General features: G+C 48.5%; 1 protein-coding gene across 5 annotated transcripts in view; it reads right to left on the bottom strand.

Annotated features, from left to right (window-relative positions):
* ASTN1 (astrotactin 1) overlaps nucleotides 1-11827 on the bottom strand; it is a 188593-nt gene that overhangs the window by 37921 nt on the left and 138845 nt on the right. For 4 of the 5 annotated variants that reach the window (XM_073356476.2, XM_073356474.2, XM_073356475.2 and 1 more), the window contains exons 13-16: nucleotides 11380-11574; nucleotides 10331-10458; nucleotides 4983-5087; nucleotides 4540-4728 (exon numbers count right to left, since the gene is read on the bottom strand). In XM_073356476.2, coding sequence (XP_073212577.2) covers nucleotides 4540-4728; nucleotides 4983-5087; nucleotides 10331-10458; nucleotides 11380-11574 — 617 coding nt within the window. The remainder of the gene's footprint in view (nucleotides 1-4539; nucleotides 4729-4982; nucleotides 5088-10330; nucleotides 10459-11379; nucleotides 11575-11827) is intronic. The other variant, XM_073356477.2, reaches the window with a different exon arrangement.

Here is an 11827-nt window from a genome sequence, read left to right on the forward strand (position 1 = left end):
TCTGCATCCTTCGGCTTCAGCTGGCGAGGTTGTCATGGCAAGAGATGTTGCAGTGCTATGGCACTGAGCTGCCAGGGGTTGATATTACATGGTAGCGTCCCAGGGGCCTGGAGGCTGAGGTCAGCAGGAGGTCAGATCCTCTGCTGGTGTAAATCAGCACAGCTCCACTAATGTCAGTGGGGTCATGCCCATTTACACTAGCCCATGGGGTTTAGCATGGAATCATGCATCATCGACAACTCAGGATACAGGAGTTCCTATAGGACAACCACTTAAGGTGGTAGGGGGATCTTTAGATCACCAATAGCAGTTAGGCGAAGGATGTTCATTGTTCAGGGCTTTGTTTTTGCTGTAGCTGGAGATCATATGAAAGCAGTTCTAGTTACAGTAGAACCCCTATTTTACAAACTAACCTGGGATTGAGGAGTTCGTAAAACTGAAAAGATCGTAACAATAAGCATCTCAAAAGGACGGTAGATCCAGTGCCTAAGTTGCAGGATGGTGCACAGTATCACTATCTTCATGTCCTTCACACCACAGCAAAGTGATTTCCAATGCACTGAAGGCACTGGAATCTGGAGAGAGGGAGACTTGTTCTTCATCTCGGGTGATTTGTTTTTCCCCGGCCAAGAAAAAATGGTTTGTGTAACTGGTCGTTTGTAAGATTGGTGCTCGTGAAATCGAGGTTCTACTGTGTTGATACTATTACTTATCCCTAGGGATTATGTACTTAATTTCTCTCTCACACCTCTACAGTACCGCTGATCTGGGCAGGAAGCAGCATCAGAGAAGGAAGAGGAAGTAGGAAGAGTTACTCAGGACTGAGTTGTTCAAAGTCAGCGTTTGCTCAAGGCACAGAGCCAAGGGCTCAGTCTGATGAGGAACCTTTGGACTCCATCAGCACAGACTGCACATTCACCCCAGAGGCCACTTCCCTGGAACTTCACCCCCTGTGTGATGCATGCAATTGACAATCATTACAAGGGGGTGGGGGGTCAGAAAAGAACCAGCGCCTCAGTTAATAAGTCAGTTTGACTCCATTTTCTACGCTTGAGAGAACTTACTGTTTAAACACTTTGCCGAGAAATAGGACAGTGCTAACCTCACTCTCAAACCCCTGCAAAGAAAACGAGCCTGTTAAACCAAAAAGGAGAAAGGCCACTTCTTAGCTTCCCCATTGTCCTGGAAAGGGACCGCTTCGGGACAGCTTTGCAGGCACGGGGAGAAAGCAGCAGCCACAGAGAATGGTTTGTCTCTTGCAATTTTTCAATCAATATCAGCTCTGGACATTCACCAACTAAAAGCTAAGAGGAGAAAGTGGCAGGTGTTGGAGCAGGAGGGAAGCTGAAAGGAGATACTGCAGGGGAAGAAAGGAAAAGACTGAGACTGGCAGAAAGGAAGAGACCACTGTGAAACGGCCCAGACCGGAGGTGGGGGGGAAAGGAAATAGAGAAAAGAAAAGTTGCTGTGCTCGGAGAGATCCTGCCGCTGAACTACAGTGGATTTAATACTAAAGAGGGTGGCTTTGGGCAAACCCTTACTTCAATAGCTGTATGAATCCAAGTGATCCATCCAGAGTCAGAGAAAGGTGAATTTCCCAAATCAGACCCATGCACAGAAGCAGAGTTACTATCATGCCACGACGGAGCAAGTCCCATTATTTATTTTAGTGCCAGGAATTTGAATCTCCAAACTTAGAGATGAAAACAATCTATTCGATTGTCTAGTTTACTTCTTGCAAGTGCATTGTTGTTCCTTACAGTACAGGTCAAGGCAGATTCCCGCTGGCTGTAAATGGCACTCCTATAACCTGTAACATTCACCTGAATGGGACATAAGAATGGCCATACTGGGTCGGACCATTGGTCCATCAACTCCAGTATCCTGTCTTCCATCAGTGGCCAATGCCAGGTGCTTCAGAGGGAATGAACAGAACAGGCAATCATCAAGTGATCAATCCCATGTTGTGCACTCCCAGCTTCTGGCAAACAGAAGGTAGGGACGCCATCGCTGCCCATCCTGGCTAATAGCCATTGATGGACCTATCCTCCATGAACTTATCTCATTCCTTTTTGAATCCTGTTATAGCTTTGGCATTCAAAACATCCCCTGACAAAGAGTTCCAGGGATTGACTGTGCATTGTGTGAAGAAATACTTCCTTTTGTTTGCTTTAAACCTGCTGCCTATTAATTTCATTGGGTGACTCCTAGTTCTTGTTTTAGGTGGAGGAGTAAATAACATTCCTATTCACCTTCTCCACACCAGTCAACATTTCATAGACTTCTATCATATTCCCCCCTTAGTCATCTCTTTTCCAAGCTGAAAAGTCCAGTCTTTTTAATCTCTACTCATATGGAAGCTATGCCCTTCTCTGTACCTTTTCCAGTTCCAATATATATCTTTTTTGAGATGGGGCATCCAGATCTGCACACAGTATTCAAGATGTGGGCATACCAGGGATTTATGTAGATAAGGCAATATGATATTTTCTGTCTTGTTATTTATTCCTTTCCTAATGGTTCCTAACATTCTGTTCATTTTTTTGACTGCTGCTGCACATTGAGCAGATGTTTTCAGAGAACTATCCACAGTGACTCCAAGATCTCTTTTTTGGGTGGTAACAGCTAATTTAGACCCCATCATTTTGTACGTGTAGTTGGAATTATGTTTTCCAATGTGCATTACTTTGTGTTTATCAACACTGAATTTCATCTGCCATTTTGTAGCCTAGTCACCCAACTTCGAGAGACCCCTTTGTAGCTCTTCGCAGTCTTTGGACTTAACTATCTGAGTAGTTTTGTATCATCTGCAAATTTTGCCACCTCACTGTTTACCCCTTTTTCAAGATCATTTATGAAGATATTGAACAGCACTGGTCCCAGTACAGACCCCTACTATGTACCTCTATCCATTCTGAAAACTGACCATATATTCCTACCCTTTGTTTCCTGTCTTTTCGTTAGTTACTGATCCATGAGGGACCTTCCCTCTTATCCCATGTCTGCTTACTTTGCTTAAGAGCCTTTGGTGAGGGAACTTATCAAAGGCTTTCTGAAAGTCTAAATACACTATATCCACTGGATCACCCTTGTCCATGTGTTTGTTGACCCCCTCCAAGAATTCTAACAGATTGGTGAGGCATGACTTCCCTTTACAAAAACCAAATTGACTCTTCCCCAACATATCGTGTTCATCTGTGTGTCTGATAATTCTGTTCTTTACTACAGTTTCAACCAATTTGCCCGGTACTGAAGTTAGGCTTACCGGCCTATAATCCCTGGGATCACCTCTGGAACCTTTTTTAAGAACTAGTGGTTTGAGCATTGGCCTGCTAAACCCAGGGTTGTGAGTTCAATCCTTGAGGGGGCCATTTAGGGATCGGGGCAAAAATTGGGGATTGGTCCTGCTTTGAGCAGGGGGTTGGACTAGATGACCTCCTGAGGTCCCTTCCAACCCTGAGATTCTATGAATTGGGTATAGAAGTAAAAGAAAGCTAAGGTTCTGGGGGAAGAAAAACACTGGAGAGGAGAAAACTCCATACTCAAGGCCCAGGTGGAAGAGTGCCGATGTGGAAGAGAAAAAAAGACTAAAGACATATAAGAGCTAAGAGTAGAATGAGGCAGGAAGGCTTGCATTAGCCTTTCATCTCTCTGGGTGCTTGGCTTTTTATTGTCCCTAATGACCTCATTCAGTCCCTACTGAAGCCAGCAGGAGTCTTTCCACTGACTTCAGTGGGTGCTGTATCAGGGCTAAACAAACAACAAAATGAGTTGGCGCCTTAGCTTGAGCAGTTAGTTCATATCACAACACCAGCACATGACTGGCTGTAGGAGTCTACATTGGTGGTGGGGGGCGGGGGGGGGGGGAGGGAGGCAAGATGGCCAATGTTAGTCTGGTGGGTCCTGCGCTTTTCTTGGCGGGGAGCTAAGATACCACCCTTTGCCCCTGCTACTAGCCTGGGAAGGTGGTATAGGAGGGAAGTGGGGGAGGGGTTTGGGTTTGCTCCTTGCTTTGAGTCCCAGCCCCTCTCAACCCCTGTGGGTTTCTTACCCTCATCTCCCTTAGGTGGGGTTACCCTCGGTCCTTAGATGCTGCGGGGAAGGGAGTCTCCCTTACTTCAGTACTCAGGTCTTCCAAATCTCTCAACACACCTCCAAGCTCCAGTCCTCTCTCCTTCCTCCTCCCCGTCTGTCTGCCTGAAGCAGGGGGTTTAATTAGGTTCCTAACAGGGCCTTGACTTACTGCAGGTGCTCCAATTAACCTGCAGCCACCTTCCCTAGTCTACAGGGAACCACATCTGAAATAGCCTTGAGCTTATATATTTCCCCTCTAGCACTCTCCCACTGCTCCCTGGCCTCCTGTGTCACAGGGGGATAGAGAATAGCCAGTACAAAGGTGAGAACACACTCCTTTGGTGCAGTCAGGCACACCTGGCCTGGAAAAGGGCTCCCTTACCTTGACTCCACACAGCTGGGATCTGCCGATATGCTCTCTGGAAGGATGCGTGTATGTTCTTGATCACTGGCTAGGCCTCCTACCTTTGCTTATGTCTTCGTACTCCAGCCAGAGCTGCCGTTGGACCTGCTTATCGGGATACCAGATGGAGCAGGATTCCTCAAAGCCATAGACTGCCTCCTGGATGTAGTGGTTGCCAAACTGGTCTAGCAGGGCCACGAAATCGCCTCGGGAGGTGGCTCCATCCAGAGAATGGAGGGCGTTGCTGAAAGCTGCAGAGGAATGGACACAGTAAGCAATGAGAAGTAGAAGGCAGTAGTGAATATGAGAAGGAGTGGAGCCAGAGCTCCCAACAAACCCCACCCCAGCAGGGCCTTACTCCCTCTTACGGCCGTACATGGCCAAGCAATGGTTGTGACAATCCAGCCTTTGGTTTTCAAAGAGAATAGGCTCAAAACCTCACTCAACCCAAAGGCTATTCTACCACTAACCTCCCCATCCCAGTTTGCAGCCTAGCGCTACTTACACTCGGAGATGGCCAGCTGGTTGAGCCGGACGTGGTACATGACGGAACGCACCTTCCAGTGCTGCAGCAACGGGTATCCAGACACCTCGCTGAAATTCACCATCCCTGAGGGAGATGGGAGAGAGACCCCCTCAGTGCTGGGGGAGTGTCAAGCTACCCAACAGGCAGTCTTCCCCACACCGGGAGGGTGTGCGAGACCATCCACAGCGCACAGAGGGGAAATGGGGATGCTGTGTCTTAGGGAGGGAGGCTGAGATGTCCAGAAGAGTTCTGTGTGGGCCTAACTCTGCTTTCGCTGAAGTCAGCGGGGCTTAAATACTAATCTTCCTCATCCCTGGTTCTTAGCTCGCGCTTCAGCCACTGATCTCAAAGTGCTTTCCAAAGGCAGGCCAATCCATTATCCGCACTTTACAGGTGGCGAAGCTGAGCCACAGGGAAGGGACAGGACTTGCCTAAGGCCACCTACAAGGCAGTAGCAGAGGCAGGACTAGAACCCGAGTCCCAATCCAGTGCTCTATCCTCTAGGCCACACTGCCTCCCTTAGCACAAGCCAAGCAATACATTTCCCTTAGGAGCAGGTTACTCCAGATTTGTATCCTCTCAAGTTGATTGCACCTTCCTCTGAAGCATCTGGTGCTAGCTGCTTGTGGAGGTGGGATACTGGGCTGAATGGATCGCAGGTCTGATGTGGTGCGGCTGTTGCTATGATCTCTTGCATTTTAAAACGGAGTGGCTCACATCCCTGTATTCTGATCGGCGCCTGCTCTTTGAAAGCTCAGAGATGTTGTGACAAGTACTGACAAATGAATGTGTGAAATGGTCTCAGCCTCCAGTGCGGACTGCTTAGCTGACTGCACCAAAGGGACAGGACGGATTTTCTTTTGAAGGCTTTGATACAAGCTAAAGTGTCCAGCTGCAAAGGAACTCTCATTATTCTTGCACAACAGAACAAGCAAGGCAATGGCTGGGAGTTCAGATCCCAGGGTTTGGCCCAGAGTTTGGGAAGTGGTTTGGAATCCTAGTAGGACCTAGTAGGTCCTAGCATCCCCAACTGAGATCAGAGCCTCATTGACTTAAGTGCTCCGTAAATATATCGTAAGAGACATTACCTCCCCTGAGGAGCTCACAAGGAAAGGACTATGTTCTCTATTCCAATCCTTGAGGGGGCCATTTAGGGATCTGAGGCAAAAATTGAGGATTGGTCCTGCTTTGAGCAGGGGGTTGGACTAGATGACCTCCTGAGATCCCTTCCAACCCTGATATTCTATTATTCTATTTTACAGATTTGGAGTGGAGGTAGGGGGAGACTGAATTAAGTGAAATGTATCACTCCCAAGCTCCCAAGTCCCCATTTTAACCATAAGACACCATTCCTATTTTCTGGTCACCTATAAGCTTTGTAACTGCAAGTCATTATCATTATCAGTGTTCCCTGTGAGGGGCTACTCACTTCCTGGGCTTTGCAAACCCGGCTCAAAGCTAATGCCCTAGGTAGCGTCTGGCTTCCGCTGCCTGATCTGCTGTAAAGGGACAATTCTGTCCAATTAAATCTTGCTTTGGGTGATAGAATGAGCTGGGACTGCACTGGAGGAAACAACTAGGTGAGGTAAGAGTCTAATTATGCTAAAAGATGATTTGAGGGTCAGCAATTAAAAATACAACTTTAAAGGAATGTGTTTGGGTTTGTTTCCTCGCTCCATCCCCAGCTCGGCTTCTGAAGATAAGGCCTTTTGTGGGTTTTTCATGGAAGGCCGGTCCCAAAGGCATGTCCCGGTATGTTCATTACTCCACTAATTCGACTTTTGTAATAATTAGACTTTTGCATCCTCCAAATGCAGCACACTGGGCATTGCCGTATGCGCTGCCTTTAATCCCCCTCGCGGGGTGATTGCCACCATGTTCCATAGCAGGAGGAATGGACACAGACAATAAGAAAGCCAGTGAGACCCTGTAGGCTGCAAGTACCAGGTGCGGGGGGAAAAGAGGAGTGAGGCACTGGCTGCGGGGGCAGTGACCCCTTCTCTCGACTTGTCAAAGTGCTGAACCCCAAAGGCTACTAGGAAATACAATGGCATTTGGGGGTGCTCAGCACCTCTGAAAATCAAGCCTCACACCTCTGCTAGATTAATTTCTCCACGCAGAGGATAAGTATCACCTGGACATTACCCACCTGTCTCTCCTCTACATTAGCCCCTGACCCCTCCATATCCAAACAGGGCAGGGAAAGCTCACAACAACCCTTTTACATGAGGGGTAAGTTTATAAAATGTTCAGTTCCTATGTATTATTAATGGAGGTGGCTGCACTCTTCTATTGAGATGGCAAGCTGTAAAATACGGGAAAGGAAAATGGCCGGGCTTTTTAACTCCTGGCTCGGGTGGCAACAGCAAAACTCACTCGGCGTTTCCTGACTGTGTTTTGTAATGTCCAGTGCTAGGAACGGGGCAGCAGCGGTGGAATCAATTCAGCAGGAAGCACGGCCACGGGACAATCAGCACCCCAGCTAGAGACAGCAGGGAATAACAGGATCATGGGGGCTAAGGGAGAGGGTGCCGCTTACGCCATAAAAATTATGATTTCTTGGGGGCAGCAGAGTCAACTAGCGTGGCTTACCTTAAAAAAAAAAAAAGGAGCTGGGAAATGTTAGAACCAACAGTAACATCTGCAATTACGCATGTGCTCCAGTGAGGGTTGCTGACTCTAGCTGTCCAGGGTGAGCAGTTGTCTGAGTGGATCAAGAAGGAATTTTTTTTCTTCAAGAAGATCTCCAGCTTTCAGATGGTGCTGCCAAGCACAGCCCCTGCTGCTGGGATGCAGACTCTTTGGTACAGCCAAGAGACTCCATTTTTGAGCCGTAGGCTCAGGAACGCTCATCCGTCAGAGAAACAATTCCATTCCTGCTGCCTGTTCTATAGTCTCATTTAACAGGCACCAGTAAACAAATGTGGAAACATGAACAGAGCCTTCATATAAACTCCCGCCCATTTCAATCAAGTTAAAAGATGTTCTGCCTTCCAACTGGCTCTTTCCGATCTGCGTCTGGGCTGGGCTTCTCAAAGGAAAAGCAGGCACGCAAACCTCATTCAAATGAGGCAGCTAACTTCCTTAGGTGCCCTGGAAAACTCCAGCCATAGTTCTTACCTCCCAGAGTTACAGTGAGATTCCTATCTCTGGATTTCAATCCACCAGCTCCTTCCAAATTCCTTGGAGTGCTCCTGGTGGGACTCATGCATGTTCCCTCAGAGCGTGGGCAGCATGTTCAGTGATGCCCCATCCAAAACTGGAGAAGAGCTAATTCCCAGGGTGAGTGGTGACAGGGAACAAATGCACAATTACCTCTGGATTTGAGGTGCTGCTGCCAGGACATGTTTGGTGGGCCTCCAGCTAGCACCTAATGGACGTCTGCACCCACTCAAACATATTAAAACCATATGACCACGCAACATAACTAGCAGGGTTGACTCATTAGACAGCACCAACTGGGATAACATGGGGTATGGGAGGCAGCAGAGCTGTGGAGGGAGCCCAGAGCTGGAAAAACAAAAACGGTTCAAGTGACATGGCAGGGCTGTGTATGCAGTTCAGGGCTGAAATAGCAGGTAGTGCTGTGGGTCAGGAGTGAGAAAGCGCCCATCAGCTGAGCACTGGCTATGGATTTCTTATAAATGACGTGCTTCCTGAACACCCTCTCTCGGCATGTTGCGTTTTCTGGTAGTTTCGAAACAATGATAGTCCGCTTTAAATCTCCAGCAACGTATGGGTAACATGACAGTAGGCAGCACTTCATCTGACCATCAATTCTGGTGACTAACATCACAAAACCAGAGCTGCCAATTTTACACACAAGACTGGTCATTAGTTAAGCACCATGTGCCTGGGGCAAGACATTCTGCTCCGAAAAGACAGGCCTCCACCCTTCCAACTAAAGAAGAATTGCCCTTAGCTATCAGGGTTTATTCTTTATAGGCCGAGGCCAGTAGTGGAAGATAGAGTAACTCTACATTCCATGGGTCCAACCAGCCTAGGGGACTGATGACAGATGGACCAGTCAATCCATTACACTACACAAAAAGGATACACTATGTCCTACCACCCACTTGGTTAGCAACCTTGCTCCATTTAGTGCTTATGCAATATGAGATAATAGCACCGAGAGGGTAGTGAACAGGCAAACCAAGGAACAAACTATCCCATGTCAAGGGTTCTTCAAAGGCTCTAAACAGCTGGATTGTGCAAGGAGAGTAAAGCCGCATTTTCCAAGTGCTAATAAATGGAGCTGGGGAAAAGGAGACATTCCTGGGCCTTGAAATTCCCCTTACTTCAGTGCTCACTGTAACTGATGACTTGAATGAGTGGGTCTCCTCTTAAAAGTGGTTATGCAAAACTGGCCCCTTCTTACTCAGCACCTCTTTCCCCCCCGTGTGTATTCAGAATGATGACGAGATCTGCTGACTTCAGTGAAAAATACAAGGTTTTACTGCTTTTTACCTCTGTCAGCTGTGAAGAGCCAGCCCAGCTCTGGAGAACAAATTGGATTATTTTCCAGCTTGTGCCTCATCAACAGAATTGTTAACTAAGTTCCAATTACAAAACTGCTTGTGTAACAGCGTGGCCTTGGTTACACCTGTGTAACCACCTCAGAGCCAGCAGGGCTGAAAAGGGAAGTGCAGTTTGAGGTCAATAGCGTAAGTGAGGGCAGCATTTGACCTGTGGGGTCTTTATTATTGTGTACACAGGTCAGACAGAACGAGGCCTGACTCAGTGTTGGAGATCTACGGGACTTACCTTGGGGAAGTGGACTGGAACTCAAAAGACCTGGATTCTAGTCCTGGTTCGGCCACTGAGCTCTTGGGCAGCCTGAGAGAAGTCACTTTACGTCTGTGCTGTAGCTTTCCCAGTGTCTATTTGCACTGTAAGCTCTTTGGGGCAACGTGTCTGTTGAGGGCCCTGATCCTGACTGGGACAGTAGGTGACACTTCAATATGAACAATGGCTAACAATGAGTGCCTCCTAGCATTCAGCGAGCTATCCTGCCATGCTAGGCAGCTGGATGGGACCTTTGGCTAGTCAGCCACTGATCATGTGGTGATCCCCCAGAAGGTAGGGGAGGGAAAGGGTATGTGCCAAGGGCGCCCACAGGTGAGTAGGAGCAGCCACGGCATCTGAGGTCTCCCAGGCTTCGGCCTTGTCTGACTTTTTGACGGGCCAGGGAGGCCTTTCTTTGCTGAAGCCGGGCAGTGAAAGGTTCCCTCCCTCTGCCCCATTTTCCATGTGTTAAGAACTCTCTCCAGCCTTCCACAAATGGAGCCTGGGAGAAGAGGAGCCAGAGCGTGGCTGGAATCACTCACCAGTCAGAAAGCCTGGGTCAGGTGTGGGCTCAGAGATCTGCTCCTGGCACTGGTTCTCCAGCGGGACAGTGGCCACCACCAGGCCATCTGGAAGCTGCTGCTCCAAGCCCCGGGCAAAGTTGTTCTGCCTGCAAATTTGAGAGAGTTACACTTGTGTTTGTGTCTGTAATTAAAGTGACCGGATCAGCAGCCCTGGAGAACGAGGTCTAGCGATACAGACACAGGTTTTAAGGCTGGGGGGACATTTGTGCTCATCTAGCCTGCTCTCCCACACAGCACAGACCACAGCGTTTCAGTGATCCCCACATCAAACCCTGAACTTCTGGCACAGTTAGAGCTTCTCTTTTATCAAGACACACATCTTGATTAATGACCTGAAGTGACAGAATCCACCACCTCCTGTAGTGAAAAAACCTGCACCTTATCCACCCTGAATTTGTCTAGCTTCAGGTTCCAGCCACTGGCTCGCATTATGCTTTTGTCTGCTGCATTAAAGGGCTGTCTGCTATCAGAAAGAGAACAAGCATTCCATGATCAGTGGAAGCTCAGCCTCCCCGCCACACACTGCACTGTCAACACACCTGCGCTTAACGTACTGTTCAGTCTCCTGGGTCTATTTAAATCCTAGCTTCCTGCAAAACACTGGCTGGTGGGTTTGTGACCCTGGCCTCAAAGGTAGCAGCTATTAGGTGCCTAAAGACCTCCGAGGACCTGGGCCTTGGCCGCTAAGAACTAGATTGTGGCCAACAACTCACTACAACCCAGAAGAGCCACCAGATAGGATGGACTTTCAACTGCACCCAACCCAGGCTGCATTTAAAGCAACAACTGTAAACAGCGAAGATGAACAGCAAAGCAAACTCACCAGCCTACAGTTAGCTCCTTTTCCTGTATCCCCCATTTCCTTGGGAAAACCCTTTCCTGTACAGAAACAAGAGGCTATGGACCCGGGACCGTGTTACAGACCGTGACTTCCTAGGGGTGTGACAGGTTCCAGACGAGAACAGTGAGAGTGCCTGCTTCATGGAAGGAGAGGACATGGTATTCACCTGAAGGTCCCTTTCAGCACCTGTCCAGCTGCCACCTCCCTGGAGTGGTTGTTGTACCCGTAGAATATTTCCCCAAACAGAGTCTGATTCATGGGCAGCTCCCGGCTCTCCCCGCAGTCACCTCCCTTTGGACAGGACTCCGAGATCAGCTGGCACGACCGCCCATCCACTCCAAGTTTGTAATCCTCAATGCACCTGCCATGGGGGGAAACCCGGCACAAACCATTACACTAGGGGACTGAGCCAATACATCCAGTGGTGGAGGAGGGGAGGGACCTCAACGCAAGGAAAGAAGGCCCCTCTCTACGGCCAACTGGAACAACCCAAGTGAAGCTTTGGAGCTACTGAGTTATCACCACTAGTGGCGGACGGCTCCCAAAACAGATATAGTCGCCTGATCATCTTCAAGACATGAATGGAAGACTGTTCACTCCAGTGCCTTGTTCGG

This window comes from Lepidochelys kempii, chromosome 8 (genome assembly GCF_965140285.1).
Source record: "Lepidochelys kempii isolate rLepKem1 chromosome 8, rLepKem1.hap1, whole genome shotgun sequence".
NCBI classification, from domain to species: domain Eukaryota; kingdom Metazoa; phylum Chordata; order Testudines; family Cheloniidae; genus Lepidochelys; species Lepidochelys kempii.